The sequence below is a fragment of the Anastrepha ludens genome, chromosome 6, assembly GCF_028408465.1.
Source record: "Anastrepha ludens isolate Willacy chromosome 6, idAnaLude1.1, whole genome shotgun sequence".
Lineage (NCBI taxonomy): Eukaryota > Metazoa > Arthropoda > Insecta > Diptera > Tephritidae > Anastrepha > Anastrepha ludens.
Window position 1 is genome coordinate 109356528 of NC_071502.1, and position 17865 is coordinate 109374392.

At 32.4% G+C, this 17865-nt stretch overlaps 1 protein-coding gene across 1 annotated transcript in view; it reads left to right on the forward strand.

The window, feature by feature from the left end:
- The window catches only part of LOC128867229 (protein kinase C, brain isozyme-like), an 85865-nt gene that overhangs the window by 24663 nt on the left and 43337 nt on the right, over positions 1-17865 (forward strand). The window contains exon 4 of the mRNA XM_054108331.1: positions 6255-6369. Coding sequence (XP_053964306.1) covers positions 6255-6369 — 115 coding nt within the window. The remainder of the gene's footprint in view (positions 1-6254; positions 6370-17865) is intronic.

The following is a 17865-nucleotide window of genomic DNA, read 5'->3' on the forward strand; positions in this document are numbered from 1 at the left end:
CCCGCAATTTCTGAGCCACTTGGACTATTTTTATGTATTATTCGAGAACTTTGCGCAAGATTTTCATCAAATGCTGAATCAATAAGGCTGAGCCCTATTGTTAGACTGCGGGTACAGTAGTGACCACAACAGCTACATTTTTATCGATGTATACAAATTCCACGAATTTGTGAACACTATTCGTGATATTCTTGATGAATCAGCAACTGACATTCGATGAAAATTTCTTTCTCATCGAAAATAAAATTTAGGGTTACTCATTTCGTCCACAGAGGCATAGTAGTGGCTGTCAATAAGGATTTTTAGTCTGCAAAAGTTCTCATTCTCAAATTGAATTCATCACTCAAAACAAATATCTGCATTTGACTCACCCTGTGTAGGTATACGTACAAATAGCATTTTTGTAGTTTTCCATTTGCAGTCCTTAAAAACAGAATGACACTTGAATGCCTACTATGTACACTCTGCCAACAAGTAAGAATACACACACACACGAATACAGCAGACAATATAAATACCAACACATACAAATGTAGTTATTCGTCGAGTGCAGCGCATGAGAAAGCGTCAGCTGCGTGCAAAGTATAGATAATGGAAACGCAAAACTTCGCCAGTGCATTTTTTTCTTTACCGCACACGGGTACACAAATACATTTTTGAACAAATTAATATATACCCAATATTGTATTTTGGCCAGTTAAAAAAATGGCGAGTGTTCGTTATATGCAGAAAATGCGGAACACCGTCAAGGAAAAAAATTATCAAAAATCAACCCGAATTTTGAGCCATAGAAGTGGGTAGGAAATTTTTCTTTTAAGGGGTTGCATACGTCCAAACTATTTTTAGAAATGATAACAATAGAAATAAATAAAAAAAAATTGAATACACTGTTCATTAGTACTTAAACGTTTCAAAAAAATTTATTTTAATTTTTCTTTACAAAAATTAGTATATAGAAAATCTCGTGGCCCAAAGTGCAATGAAAAAAATCTTGCTACGCGGGCTGCATAATTTCTCTTTGAAATGTTGATGGATATGTAAAAAGTAAAAAATGTAAAATAAGGTTTTAGTTCTAGTTTGACGAGCCGAATTTTTGAATTCCGAAAAATTTTGCAATTTACGGTATTTTAAAAAATGTATGAGTTTTACGTCATAAATGGCACATTTTATTTATGTGTATAAATTTTTTTAATAAAAATATCAAAAATCCGGCTCGACAGATTATAGAGAAAACGCTTACGAATATTCAAAAAAAAAAACCGCATCAAAAAATATTAAAAACTGTATGAGTTATCATGCAGACCATGCCGGAAAAAGTAGTTATGAGAAAAACGAGTTTAAACGGCCACCTGCCTCAGACGAAGGACAGCTACCTGTGCGCATCAAACTCTCGTCGGGCAGTTATATTACATTTTCTACCATAACTTTGTGTCTACACTTTTTGCAATCGACTTGCAAAAAAATACGTCTAAAACTAAAAATAATAGTAATCTGTAGAAAAATCGATTGTTTTTAAATTCTGGGCATATGGAACCCCTTAATTCTGATTAAAAAATTCAAAATTTTATTAAACTTTTTCGAATTTTTATAAATCTTTCAGAGGGCTGGAAATTTTAATTTATATTATAATTGTTGTAGAATGAACTATATTTTTATAAAACATTATTGTAAATTACAAAAGCAAAAAAGAGGAAGTCAAAACTGTTAAAAATATTGCGCCTATTATTTCGATTATGGGTGTAAATATGTGTCTATGATACACACTTATACATTCGCAATAACTGTAGGTGTTTATGTCTATATTTAAACGAGTTTTTGTTTTTGCAAAAGTTTTACTTTGTTCTAAATCGTATTGCTTTTTCCACGCAGCGCTTATTTAAATCATCATCATGAATTGCGAAAGTTTCTTGCACGCTTATAGTTGAGGCATAAAAATGCAGGGAGAAGACACAAACTTTCTAGAGAAAACAAAACGCAATGAAATTATAAAATGGAAATGGCATGGCTTTATTTTAGGAAGCAAGTGATAGCAAAAACAAAAATATATTTACCGTTATGCTACATATTTACCTTGCCAGGTACAACTTTATATTTCCAATGCCGCACTTTCGCCTCAATTCCTTCATAATCTTTTTTTATTTTTTTTTTCTTACTTGAACGCGCAGTGGCTTGGAAAATGCGCATCTGTAGTGAAATATATTCGCACACACACCCAAACATGCAGGTGCAGTGCAAAAACGTGTTGCATGCCACACAGAAGTTGAAAATTTCGTTCACATTTGGTTTTTTTTGTTTTGTTTTAAATTTTATTTTTACGACTTTTGTTTCCACAAAAGTTGCGACAGCGTTCAGTCTAGCATGTGTGATACACGTGATACGTTGGAAGGCGCTGAAGCGGGCACGTGCAATTTTCAATTGCATGACACAAACAGTTGCCGAACAAAGTCAAATGTGAAGCGGCAAGCAAGCAGGCGGAAGTGGAGTCAAGAACGGTTGACGTAACTTCTTTTATTTAATTTTTATTTTTATTTTCATTTTAGAGAAAACTATAGAGCATTTCATTTTACTCTGTACTTAAGCTTTTTTAAGGCGACAGCAAGGATAAAGTGACTTGCACAGCGTAAGATATTCGCCTGTCATCAGCAGTTTGTTGCCTCTTCTTTTTGTCTTCTCTCAAATTCTGCGCCAAAAATTTAACCAGAGGACTACCTGAGGGAATACATATATTTGTGTGTACTCGTATGTGGCTCACTAACAATAATGGTGGCACATTTTTTGTACATAACTTTCTACTTTTGCGCAAGAATACATTAACCGATATACACTCGTATACATAAATGTGCGAGAAAAAACGAAGCATTTTACACCTCCCTCACACGTTTTTTCGCAGCCTTCGAAGGCTTTTTGTGTCTCATTTGGAACTTGCAGAGGCTCAAGAATTTTAAATACGCTTCTAAATGAAAGCAAATATATCCAAGACAGCTCACTTAATTTAAACAGCTAACTGAGTATTGAAATAGTTTTTTAGAAATAAAAATGAATTTCCATACAGACTCTACATACTGTGAGCGTCAAAAGAAATCATACATCACGTATTGATAAGTTTTGACTATTTATTTTGTAATTCTAGTTTATTTCTGTTATAAAAATATAGTAAATACTACAACAAAAGCCATATAAAACAAAAAATTCGGCTTATTTTCATCAAAACTTCAAATATTTTGTTCAGAATTTTATTATGAACTTTTTATTAGGAGAAAAATATCGGCAATGGAGTTTCATAGATCATTGAATTTTGGTATAATAAAGTGCAAGTTTCAACTTACTCAAAATTTGCGTTGATTTTTTTAAATTTTTTTATTGACGGTGTTAGGGGTTTTCTTCCATATAAAAAAATGCAGAGTAGGCGTCAAGTGGAAAAAATGGACAAAACGCAACCGAAAAAACTCTCAAAAATCACTGTGATATTCGTTTTACGTGCAACTTGTACTTTATTCTGCTAAACTATAAATCTGGATACGTGAAATTTTCCTATAAATTTTGAGTAAAATTTACCGAATTTTGGCGAAAGTTCTTAGTAAAAGTTTGAAATCGTAATGAAAGTTTACCGAATTTTCAGAAATTTTATACAAAGCTCGAAACTTAGTTTATATTTGCTAGAAATCAAAAGGTTGATGAGCGGCTTAATGCCAGCTGGGTTAACCTAACCTAACCTATAAACATCAGACAAAATAAACAAGAAATGAGAGGAGTTAAACGTCTTTAATTTCTTTTTTTTTCTTTTTTCAGAAGATTAGTGATTTAAATACTTCAGCTATAATGCTATAAAATTGAAGTAATTATTACACAATTGCAGAAATGTTTTGGAATTATTAAATCTTAGAGAATCCCATATTTTTTTCTTTTAAGCCCAAGCACCTACTTTTTCTACTTTGAGCGCACAGTGATGACTACAACAAAAACCATACAGCTTAAAGTTTCAACCTTTATACAATACTTACTTTATAAAAATTCGGCAAATTTTAGTCACCATTTCGAAATTTTTAGCCAGCGTATTTAGGATATTTCGAATTTGTTATGGGAATTTCTGGATATGCAGTTTTATAGCCCAATTAATTTTAGTATAATAAAGTGGAAGTTTAAAGTCACTCAAAATTTGTGTTGGTTTTTCAAATTATTTTTTGCGAGCTGCTGCGCCTTTTCTTCCATATAAAAAAGGCATCGTCCATTCGTTATAAGAGCATACAAGGGCATAAAAGGGCATTAAGAAACAGTTTCTTTAAAGCTCTCACGCAGCTTGTTTTATTCCATATTAATCCACTGCTACCGGTAAACCCTAAACATTATTTCTAGGAGGAGGGGAATTAAACTTTTTAGTTGACTTGTCGCATTACGTGGCACTCAATTAAATATGTTTTCTAGTACGCATTTTCTTTGTAAAATAATAATAGTAATAAAAAATGGTTAATAAGTGAAAAATAAAGGTGTAAAAAAAAATAATAGTCTAATAAAAATATATGAAAAGAAAATTTAAAAATTAAAAAAAATCTAAATAAAAAAATTTTTAATTCTTTTTCATCATAATTTTATATCATTTGAAAATACACTCCTTCACATAAACATGCACTAGCGAAGTATTAGAAAAGCTTAAAAATGCAATCAGAATTAAAAAAAAATCAAAAGAGCACTCCAGCGCTCAATCAGCATTGAAAATTTATTTTAAAGGTTCTCATTAAAAATTTAAAACTGGTATAGAATTAGCCTCTAATAGTTTTTTTTTTTCAAATATACAATTATATACGTTAGCGGAAATTTTAGAATTAAACTGAAGAATATCTCCGATATATGAAGCAAAAATATCTCATACTTGGCCGCTCACTCATTCATCTTCAGCTTTTAATGTCTCTTTTATTGTAATTATAAGTATTTATTATTTCAAAAGAAATTCTTAAACTCACTCATGTGTTTTTTCTTCTTCTTCTTTTTGTATTCGTTTTCCATACTTTTTCACAACAACATCAACAAAAATTCAACATCAAAATCATCAACTACAACATGCTGCATGCAACTTGCAACATATCTTACGTGTCTTGTGTCGTCTTGTGCGTCCAACATCACCACCAATCATCAACCAACTCACCAACGATAACATCAAAAAAATTTCAAATCAACACAAACATCAACATCGCCACGAAAAATGAAAGCAAAAACTGATTACTTCAAATCTGAACAAAATTGCATTGCCAATTTAATTTACAACAACTGCGCGCAAATGACTTCATGACTTCAATCAACTATGATTTTTGAATTTCCAAAATAAAAATGAAAACCAAAAAACCAAATTAAAAAAAATATCATAAAACAAACTTCAAATTGTAAAATTTAATATGTAAATGATCGCCATAAAATATTAAAATATTACAAAAAACGATTGACGAATTACGAATCAAATTACGATTGACCAAAACAAATCTCAAAAACCTGAAAATTTGGCATTCAAAAAAATTTCGTCATCATTTATGCGCATAAAAATACAATCAACGTCGAAACCACCTCCACGCAATTGCAAACAATGCACCATCTTCACAACAAAAACTACAATAAATGCAATGTTTCATGATAACAACGATAACATTTCATGATAACATAACAAAATAAAATTTAATTCAATTTAATTGATATAAAAAAACAAAAATATTTTAATATTTTAAAAAATTATTATTTCAAAAAAAATTTTGAAAATTTGAAAACTTTATATTCAAAAATTTTTAACATTTCTTGAAAATGTTTACTTAATTTGCATTGCGTGAAATACCACCAAAACCAAAAAAATGTATGATGACGCTTTATATAAAAAATTTGCAAATAATATTTTCGAAAAACAATTTATATTAAATAAAAAAATTTTCTTGTGATTCCCGCAAAACAAAACTAAAAATATTTAAAAAAATTTTAAAACACTTCTGGTAATAACAAAACAAAAAATTCATGACAACGCTTTATATACAAAATTTTTAAAATTATATTTCCGAAAAAAATGTATAAAAAATTTAAAAAAATTGTTCAAAAATATTCTTGTGATTTACTAAAACTCTAAACAAAACAAAATTACACAAAAATAAATGTCCGATCTATTTAAAATAATTCAAATGAAATTCATCACATCCAAAAAAAACAACACACCAAAATCAAAATCAAATTGTCAAATTTCAATATGAAACCAAAAAACTATGATTTTCACTTGCACATCACAGGATTCACCACAAACCGTGCATCATTTCGAACCATTCACATTTGGTGGGCCAACTTTTTGCGACCACTGTGGCTCGCTACTCTACGGCATCTATCATCAGGGTCTCAAATGCTCAGGTAAACGCACGCGAATTGGAAATGTGTGAATGAGGAAAAAAAAAAATAAATTTAAGGAGCGCCAAGCGAGAGTGGAAAAAATGTTGAAGTATTTAATTTAAAAAATAGGAAATATTTGGTAATATTTTGAGCATGAATGACATAATTCAGAGGAGAGTTTCTATATTCCAAACGGAGTTTAGAAACAAGAGTCCCAGCAGAACTCTAAATATTAGAGCATATCCATGCATTGAATCATAAACCACGTAATAAATTGAATGAACGAGTATGTGCGATATATTTAAATTTAAAAAATAGCAACTTTTTTGGGGCTAGAAATATATAGGAAACCATAGGAAACCATAGAAGGAGTGTGTAAAAGAACTCTTCTCAAATTTTTCCGCAACGATTCAAATGTGTACCGTCAAATGCAGGAGCGTGTATGTTTTAGCATAAGCTTTTGTGAATTTTTAATTTTTCTTTTCAAAACAACAAAAAAATACTTACAGATTTACATTGAAAACAGATAATATTTTTTCTGTCACAAAAATTTTCTTCACATAATGAAACGGAAAACTTCCACTTGAGCTCAACTGGGCTCATTCATCGAGGTCGAAATGCGCTCAATGTGACTGCGACTACGTATGCATTATATTACCGTTATCCTAAAGGTCAAATATATATAATTTAATATATCTTGGTGCTATAGTTGCAAAGCAAAATTAAATGGCGTAACACTCATACGACATGGTGTACCGCAAACTATTCCTACTATGCAAAATTATTCTACCATATAATTTGAGCAAAAAAACCTGCATACATGCCAAATTGAAATCAGCACAGCTACATTACATATCTTATTCTCAATTTGAAATATTTTCCTCAATATTTCTAGAAGCATCATTATATTAAGTTGGTGAAAAAATAAATCCATAATATTTTCACACCTTACGCCTTTTCTGTAGATTTATTATGTTTATGCTCAATTAAGTACCACAATTAATTAGTTTACCACCAAGCATACCAAATAAGTGCCAGTATGGTTTTGATAACCGCACTTTTTACATACTCATATACAAGATTGGTATGTATATATAACATCACTGGCTGAGAGGTGTTCCATTGTCGAATGCAAAATGCGTGAAGGCGACGAAGTGGAAAGCGAAGCGTGAAAATTGCACCAAGTGCCTTAATGCCGCTTAACAACACGTGTGACCTTAGACTTACGCCCACATACATACATACTCGCGCGCACATACGCACATTAGCGCTAGCAGGATTTTATGCACAATCCCTTTTTTATGCGACAGAAAGCGGAGCATTTAAATTAAATTACAGACAAAAAGGGCAGCTTGTATGTGCGCACGGACTCGTCTGTACCTGGATACACCTATCAGCGATAGCCAGGTGCGCAAAGTAGGGCTGAGCTCATGAAAAATATTTTTCACTTTTTTCGAGGAAAACACGGCGAATTCATTGAAGCCCTTTGGAGGGGTTAAAACTGTATTTCAATTAAATAATTTTATTAGTTAAGAACTCGCAATAAACGAGTGGATTTGAGCATGGCTCTCATTCAGGGTAGTCTCGGTGCACGTTGAGAAAATGAATTGCTCAATAATGTTATACAAAAAATAAATATAAACCAAATTCCAGTGTTCGTGAATTCGTAGGTTTGCCCCATTTTGATGAATTTCTTTGGTACTGTAGAATCACCTGGATATCTTTTTGCTTATTAAGAGGAGTTGGAGTCGAGCTATAGAAAAATTATGTTTATAGTCCTTACCTGCCTCATGACTGGAATTTATCTTAACTATTTAAAAAACAATGTTTTTATAAGACTATTTATAAGACAAATAAATAAGACAAAAAAATCGTATATCTCTATGGTTTCAGAATACACATGCATATGCACTTTTCAACAAAAATATACACGATAGGTGGCGCTGAGTGCGAAATGTTAAAAAAATCATATTTAGGATACGACATGGTTCAGTGGAAATATTTTTAGCCAAGCCAGGCTCACTAGATGGCAGTGGAGCAAAATGTTGTAAAAAATTCTGGCCTGATCGGGTTCATATTCCGAATATAATAAAAAATATTTTTACAGAAAATTGAACTGCTAATTAACGACGAATTGCACAATTGTTTTGCTGTGAACATGTTTTATTTATTTATTTTATTCATTTTAGTAAGTCAAGAAATACAAAGTTTCTTACAGACTACATAGAACTAAGAGTATTTATATAGAAGTAATTAACAAAATTAAAGCTTAGGAAACTAAATTAACAAATATATACTAGGTAATTATTTACATTTCTTACAAAGAAAGAAATTTCTTAATTGGGTTTGAAATACATCTTTCGCCCTAGAAAAGTCTAAATCCAAAAGGGAGGCGAGATAGTTAATGTCAGACAGTGTTCTAACGAGAGGCGCATTGGCACTATTTAATGTCCTCCTAAAGCCAACATGAAAAATTTTGCAACGGCGAAAATTCCTGCAAGGAACATTAAAATGTATTCTTTCTAGAAGAAACGGGCAGTCAATTTGTCCATTAACGAGATCGAAGATAAAAAAAGCTGCCTGAAACGTTCCTCTGTCACTTAATGGACAGCGTGAGTCGTATGATGGTTTGGGGTGTGAGAAATTGAGTGAATATAGCGCGAAACGCATGCACATTTTTTGAACCCTCTCCACCCGATTTATATGGACTGCATGATAAGGTCTCCAAATAAAAGAGGCATAATCTAACGCACAAACGCAAAGTATAAAATCTTAAGAGTATATGGGTCAGTGAAATGCGATGAGTGACGTCTAACAAAAGCGAGCATAGCAAGTGAATTGGAAATGGCATAATTTAGGTACGCGATAAAACTAAGTTTAGAATCAAAGAAAACCCCTAAATCTTTTATCACATCAGACGAAGCAAGATATGTGTAAATGATATGATAAGAGGTATAGAGGGGGTTTTGAAGCTTGGAAAATGAGATTTTATGACATTTTTCAATATTAAGAAATAGACGATTCATAAGGCAGCAGGAAAATAAATTATTCAGCTCGGACTGTAGGGCGGTCATCAGCATAGAGAAGAAAATTAGCGAAGGAAAAGCATGAACAAATATCATTAATAAACAAAACAAATAACAAATACTACCCTGAGGTACACCAGAGGTGGCAGTGTACTGTTTCGAAGAAACTCCATAGATAACTACAGTACAGCATACTTTATTAAATAGGATCGAATCCAATCAAGGAACGTAGAATGAAAACCGAGACAAGCCAATTTAGTTACTAAAATCGTATGGCAGATTTTATCAAAGGCTTTAGAGAAATCCGTGTATATCGCGTCAGTTTGGAAACCATTCTGGAAGCCTATGTGGCAATCATTAGTGGAAACGAATAAGTTAGATAACGTAGATCTTGCAGCAACAAAACCATGCTGTCGAGGACTAATTAGATGTTTTACCCACCTAAACAATAGTTAGGAAGCAAGAGTAACCTCTCGATGGGGTTGGGATTAAAATATTCCGAAAAATCGTATTTGGATTACTTGGCTTCATATTCAGGGCATACATGTTAGCATAACACAATACATAAATCTACAAACAAAACCGCTGACGTTGCAGCGCGTGCAGAGCCAAGCACCAAATTCTATAGATCGCGCATTTTCAAAAACTGCTGACGATACGTCTGGCCATAGGACACCCTTACGAAAAGCCAACGTATTACACCTACAAGTTCAATTCCCACCTTCGGAAATATTTGGTCACGTTGAATATCACCTGTGAGAACGGACAACGAAGAAGGTGGTCACGTTGAAGTAAACAACTCCGCCCGTGGGAACAACGAGAGCAGCAAAGAAAGTCATCGAGCGGCAGCGGCTACATTTAGATATAAGTAGGGTAGAAATAAGTATTAAGTTTAGTTCGTTCTTAATGCAACTCAATAAAGGAGCATAGCTCCCCTAAAATTAATTTTTTTTAATCTTAACACTATGTAAAAAGTTTAACTTACATATAGAAATTACATAAAGAGAAGAAAGTTTATTTTTCCTAAAAAATGTACTCGATGAGTGACGCTCTAAATATTCTCTAAAACTGTATTAGTGGTGCGATTTTTGTTATGTTTCGGTTGTACGAAAATAAGTTACATAAGCAAAAATATTTTTAAAGATGATATGATTTGGGCAACGAACGGAATACCTCGGAGTGACTAGATTAGAGAGCATCATACCATACACGTAGGTTTAAAAAATTGTTTTCGTAGTATTCTATCTAACGTTAAGGAGTATATTTTACACCTGCCCGAAAAGAATCAGAAATAAACATAATCAAAGGTGTATAAGAGAATTTTTTTCTGAGACCTCTTCACACATACACCACCGATAAAATCTGGTTGTTGCGAAAAAAATTGAATTTTGTTGCACAGTGTAATTAATTTATTTCATTAATTTATGCTATTTTTTAGACCCCTTCTAAATTATGTCGTTGAGAATTTGCTGTTCTCAAAAAAGGTGAATTTCGTTATACAGTGTTATTCATTTATTTACTAATTTATTTATTTCTTAAACCACTTCTAACATATACCGTTAAGAATTTAGTTGTTTTAAAAAATCGTTGAGTTTTGTTGCACAGTGTAATTAATTTATATTATTTCTTAGCCCCTTTCTAAAATATGCCGTTGAGAATTTTGTTCTTTTCGATAAAAAGTTGAGTTTTGATGCACAGTGTTATTAATTTATTTAATTAATATAATTTATGTAATTGCTTAGACCCCAACGTCATAATTTTGCTGTTTTCTATAGAAATGAATTTTGTTGCAGAATGCAATTAATTAAATTGATAATTTATATGATAATATTTCTTAAGCCCCTTCTAGCATACATATGCCGTTGAGAATTTTGATGTTTAAAAAAAGTTGAGTTTTGTTGCACAGTGTTATTAATTTAGTTCACTAACTTATATTATTTCTCAATTTTTTCCTAACATAAGCCATTGAGAATTTTGTTGTTTTAAAAAAAGTTGAGTTTTGTTGCACAGTGTTATTAAATTATTTTACTAATCTGTATTATTTCTTAAACCCCTTGTAATATGAGTCGTTGAGAATTTTGCTGTTTTTAAAATTAAAGTAAGGTTTTGTTGCACAGTGTTATTAAGTTATTTACTAATTTATTTGATTTCTTAAAACCCTACTAACATATGTATTCCGTTGAGAAAATTTTATTAATTTTAAAAAGTTGAACTTTGTTGCACAGCGTTATTTATTTATTGTATTAATGTCGATTATTTCTGGTGAATCATGGCACTTTCTAGCATCTTAAGATTAAACCATTTTATGCTTTTCATGTTTCCTGGCTTTGTTTTTCTTTTTTTCTCTTTTTTTTTTTGTTTTTTTGCGTTTTCTTTATTATATTATATTTACTTTCGCATAAAATCCCATGATTAAACAGTTGCGTACACAAGACAACAACTGGAAGATAAGGCAATAAAAACAGCAAACAGCAAACGGCAAATAAAATCATTTGTTTCACAATTGTAAATTGTCAGCAGCAACGAGGCAAACAAGCAATGCGAGCGAGACAGAAAGAGAGACTTTGTTTACACACATGGCATTGTGTCTGCACAAGGATATGCTACGACTGACATAAATATGCATACAATAAATGATAAAACAATGTCTGGCTTGTATACATAGCCGCTCGCTCCACTTCCTCTCCATTTTTTATTTCTTACCTACTGAACACCGCCAGCTGCTTGGTCTACAAAACGGCGTCGAGCATCTATTCGCAAATGAATAACATACCAACTCTTGTAAAGACATGCACATACAGTACTATCTCGATAATCCGGACACCCTTAATGTTAGGGGTCGTCCGGATTATAGGGGTGCCCGGATTATAGATGATTTTTGTTTTTCAACTAAACGTTGTTTTTTTGAAATGAACATAACGCAATTCAGATATATGTATGTACATAAATAGTTTTATTAAATACAGTACAATCATACTTACATAATAATATGTACATCTGTACATAATCAAACATTTTTTTTATTTAGTATGTACTGTTTCATTTCACATTTAGCCGCGAATTTTCTAATGGCATCACGTTTCTTTTTTATGTCAAAAACAGTAGATTTGTTGACACCAAATTCTGTTTCAAACCATCTTAATGATTTTCCTTTATCAAGGAGATCTAAAATTTCACATTTTTTCTGAAGAGTAAGGGTTTTATGAGCCCCTTTATTAAATTTTCCACTGCTCATAACAATAATGTCCACTCAATTCAGTTTGTCACTAAAGAATAAACACAACGCGTGATTTATGCTGTTGCATTTCGTATACATATATTGTTGTTAAAGTACTGCTATTTTACGAAAAACTCACAAAACAAACTAAAAATTAAAATACATATGTATGTACATATTGCGAAGCAAATTTGAAAAATGTCCGGATTATAGAGTAAAAAATGTTAAACTGTCCGAATTATGCAGTTGTCCGGATTATAGATGTGACCGGACTACCGCCTGTCCGGATTATCGAGATAGTACTGTATTACATACATATGCATAGAGGTATGTAAGTAACAACAAACATGAAAAGCAACAGTCGACCATGCAGCCAGTTAGCCAACCACTGAAGCAGTCATCCAAACTACCAACCATCCACTCAGCCAGTACCATCACCGGAGGGTGTCCACAGTTAATTAAAGCCAAATTTATGCGTACACAAGTACTATAAAAGCAGAAACAACATTTTACGACTACATTGAAATCGCTTGCTTACACATGCATTTACATACAGAGAGGTGCATGAAGTGAGGCTTTTACTTACTTACCTACTCGCTTAAATACCTATGATTCGCGGCTACTTTTGCTTTGGCAACATTTTTTTACATATTTAATTTGAGTTTAATTGCGGCTGTGAATGCAAATGACTGCGAAAATTCCGCAATGAAAAATTTTTACTAGGCATGTTACATGCAAACATATGTACACACATACATGGATAGGATAAGTGGAAAATGTTGGTGTGAAAGAGCAAAACTGGAATTAAATGCTTGGTGCATTTGTTACTTTATGACTACTAAAGCGTGGAAATTTAAGAGCTTAGCAGAAATTGGTTTAATACCTTTAGTGGCATGCTAAGTTTTTGGGCTGGACAAAAATAATTATTTAACCCACTGAATGGCAGGTTTACATAGGTTTAACGAGCTTTTTGCAAGGTGAATTTTTGAACTGAATGATGTTGCAGAAATTGTAAGAGTCAACAACTCAAAAAATGCTTAATATTAGAAAAATTGCATACTGAGATAACTAAAGGGAGAAACAGCTCGACATATTTCTCTTTGGAATTTTTGCCCTGACCCTCTCAGTTTGCTGTGTGCCCTACCATAATCTTTGAACTATTTTTCTAGTCGGCGAGATTAGTAACTCGAAATTTCAAAATGCTTACAAAAATACTTTTTCCTTCAAAAATTTTAAAAAAACTGTTTCAACAAAATATTAAAAAAAAGGTTCAAAAATCTTAACCTTAAAAAGAAATTGTTGTTTTCAAAAACCTTAAAAGAAGAACTAAAAAAAAGTTTGAAAATTATTGATTTGAAATCTTAACTTTATAATAACAGCTATTAATTTATATTCTGTCTTAATTTTTTAACAATTTTTGACCTTTTTTTTTTGAAAAAACAGCATCGTTTTCGCAAAAATCCATGAATCAAAGGTGTTTCTTTAACTCTATAGCTATTCGCATTTATGCTTAAAACATTTTTTTTTGTGCATGGTAAATAAAGAATTACAAAAATAGCCGGTAACCGTTCCTGCAAAACAAGTCTGTAGAATAGACGTACTGCCGATAGTTTCTTTTATATCGGGTGTTCTTTTAACTGCATAAAAACTATCGATATCAATAACCATGATTTCATAGCTCAGAATGACAAGCTGCGATGACTTTTCTATTCAGTAACGGCTTACAAGTCATGACGAATCGTTTAACGCCAGAACAACAACTATTTGCTTTCTAATTGTGGAAATTTACTTTGAAATCTGTTCGCAAAGTTTATAGAGCCCTGGCGACATCATCGGCTCTTATTTCCTTAGAAATGAGGAATGGCTGGCTGAATTTCTGTTTCCAAAAATTAATCAGCTAAACATCGACGGCATTTGGCTCCAACAACACGGCGCAACTTATCAAACATCCCTTTTAACAATCCATTTATTGCAAAATCAGTTTGGTGACAACTTTCTTTCCAGAAGAAGAAGCCCTGGATTGCTTTTTACGCAGTTACATTAAGTCATCGGCTTATACCGGCATATTAGCAACTCTTTAAGCAGTGGAAACTAGTATTCAAGCCACCATTGACTCGATAGATCAGATTTATTGAAAAAAGTAGTCAACAATTGAATTGATCTATTGAATCATATAAGTCGTAGCCACGGCGGACATATGCCTAGAATCATTTTCGAAAATAATTATAAAATTATCTACTAGATTATAATTAAAACAAAATCATTCTGTCTTCAATATTTCTGTTTTGTATTATCATTTTAAGTTCTCAAGCTCTTAAAGAAACATCCAATATAACCTGGAAAATTCTTTTATGCTGCTTAAAAAAGTTCAATAGATGACCTTTTTCAGAAGTCTGACTTATTTTAATGTCCCGTTTTAAAAAAAAGTTCTAAAATATGCTCGTATTTTCCGTCCTTACAGTGGCCTAGCATCTGAATAAACAAACAATTTTCCTATTGTTTGCGACATACTTTTTTTTGTATTTTAAATATAACACAATTTCAAGACAAATGTGATTTCAGTAATTGGCCATTACGTTTTATTATTTATTTTCATTCTACCAAGTATTGTTTATTCTAAAGGAAATATGATAAGTATAATTTATTTTTCAATTAATTTCAACAAAAATTATAAAAAAATATTTCCTGAATCTCAATTCCCTAAAACATTTCACTAAAACCCTACAGTACACCTTAAAAACTCGTCATTAAATTCTCACCGCAGGCGCAGCCTTTATGTATGCCACACAAATTTTCTCCATAACCAAATTTGCTACTTTCCATTAGACTTCCAGTTGTTCCTCTTTCTTCGTTTGAATTTTTTCTTTCTTTTAAATTTTCAACGCTTCTCTGCTGAGGCAGCTTTTGAAATGCTAAATTGCCATGCCATAAATATTGTCATACAAAAGCAAATACGCATATGTTCCTCTTGCAGCTGCAGATACATATCCGCACATAGCTGTACACGTACACGTACACGTGTCAGCACTTTTTGGCGCTTGTTGGCATTTTAATGCGCGAGATATGTGCGCTGACAAACGAGCCAAATACTTATCCAGCGAGCGACGATTGTAGTACGCAAAGCATTAGACGGGTATGTATATACATATAGGTATATGCAAGTATACCTTGGATATAACTTGGTAGCCGTGCATATATGTCATCTAATAAAAAAAATTCTTTGTATTCCTTCTTCACTTCACTGCCTTGAACGTGTGTGCATGAGTGTTCGTACGTGTGCATATATGATTGACGATATTCATACATTGCTTGCTGACTCTTCTTTTCAGAAAAGCAACAATTTTTTATATGGAAATTGCCTTTCCTCTTTGGTTATCAGTCACTTCAGCCAACCCTTTTACCAAACGATTTGCGTGTTTTTGCCTAATTTGACGCTGCTTTTGAAATTTTGACATTCGTCAGCCCTAATGAATATTTATGAGCATATATTTTTGCAGGTGACGGCAGATCCACTAAGAAGATGAGAAGAAAATGTGTATATTATTTCGTAGTAAAAATTGTAAGAAAACTCTTTCTCAACAACTTTAATGGGCAAATTAGTAAATGCTGAGACATGAGTTTGGAAGGGAAAACTTAAAATACCATTAAAACTTTAACTACCCTGAAAACTTAAATTATGTACTAATTCTCATAGAAATTAAAAAGAAGTGCACGTGGCACCAGAAAGCGCTCAAGCCACGTTTGCCTTTAATGAATTTGGGAAGACTTTTAGAGTTATATGAAGACTAGGGCGGGTCGATTTAAAAATCGCTAATTGCTTTGTGAAAATCGTATTCTAGGGATCAAAATAAGAAACTTTGCCGAAGGAGCCATACCTCTAAAACGAATTCTGATGTCCCCCAATTTGGGGCGAACGAAAAATCCCACTTTGACCCATTTAGAGTGCTCCAATCGAGTCCAAATGTATGACCGACCCCCACTAACTTTGGACGGCCGATCCACCCATATCAGTGGCACACCCCCTGGAACTCCCCTGGGGGGTTACCCATACAATCATTTCAAAATATCACCATTTCTGGCCTTTACATGAGAAAAGAAACTAAAAAGTTCGACCCAAATTGGGGGACATCGAAACTCGTTTTAGAAGTATGGTTCCTTCGGCAAAGTTTCTTATTTTGATCCCTAGAATATGATTTTCACAAAGCAATGGGCGATTTTTTTGCCTCCCCACAAATCAACCCGGCCTAATGAAGAAACATAAAGTAAGCAAAAGCAATAAATTCTATGCATTTAAAACACATCTTAACAAATTTTAACTTTTATGAGAAAATACTTTCTAAAATGCTTGTCATATTAGTAGGCTTGAACGTGCCCAGAAATCTATTGTACGTTATGCTGTATGTTCTTTAAACTTCACTGATCCAATTCGATCCTATAAAAGTCGGTGCTCATTAATCTAAAAACACTAGATATTAGTAGGGCTTTTCTCTCCTCACTTTCCTTTTCGTATTGATGAGAGGGTCATTGGCTCCCCATTGCTACTCGAGAAAATCAATTTCAATATTCCTCAGCGAAGCTTATGGAATCATGACTTTTTCTGGTTAGGGATGGTATGAACTAATTATGCTTTCAATGCACCGATTTGTAGAAGTGTGAAGAATTGACTTCGCTTTCAAATGGCCTAGATTTCTCTTCAACAAAGAACCACTTCAAACTGGTACTAAATGAATTGTTCAACTAAATCCTTAGTATTATCTAATAATCTTTCTCTGTAACTTATAACAATTTGAACTATTTAGTTATGAGATTAATTTTACTTTGATTAAATTATTTAGCATTAGTCTGTTTTTCGTAGTCTGTAAGAAATATTGCATTTTTGAGACTATTAGTTGAATATATAAAATATAAAACAATTAATTTAATAAGATTAAAATCATAGTTTTAAAATTTAAATTTTTTAATTAAGTTAATTTAAAATTAAATTATTACTATTTTTTTTTAATTTTAACAATTAAAGCATGCAATCAACAATACTGGACATGCAGCTCTATGCAAAGCCATGCACCTATATGTACATATATGTATGTACAAAAATAAAATATTTGTAACAACCAAATCACAGCACACAAAACAAGCTAATTCCCAATCACTTTGCTTACTGATTTCCCTACAGAAGCAAATTTTATTCGTCAGCGCAGTCGCAGATATCCGATATGCCTACGCACTTGCGCTGTTTACATATTTAACATGGTCACGCACTCACAACTTCGGTAA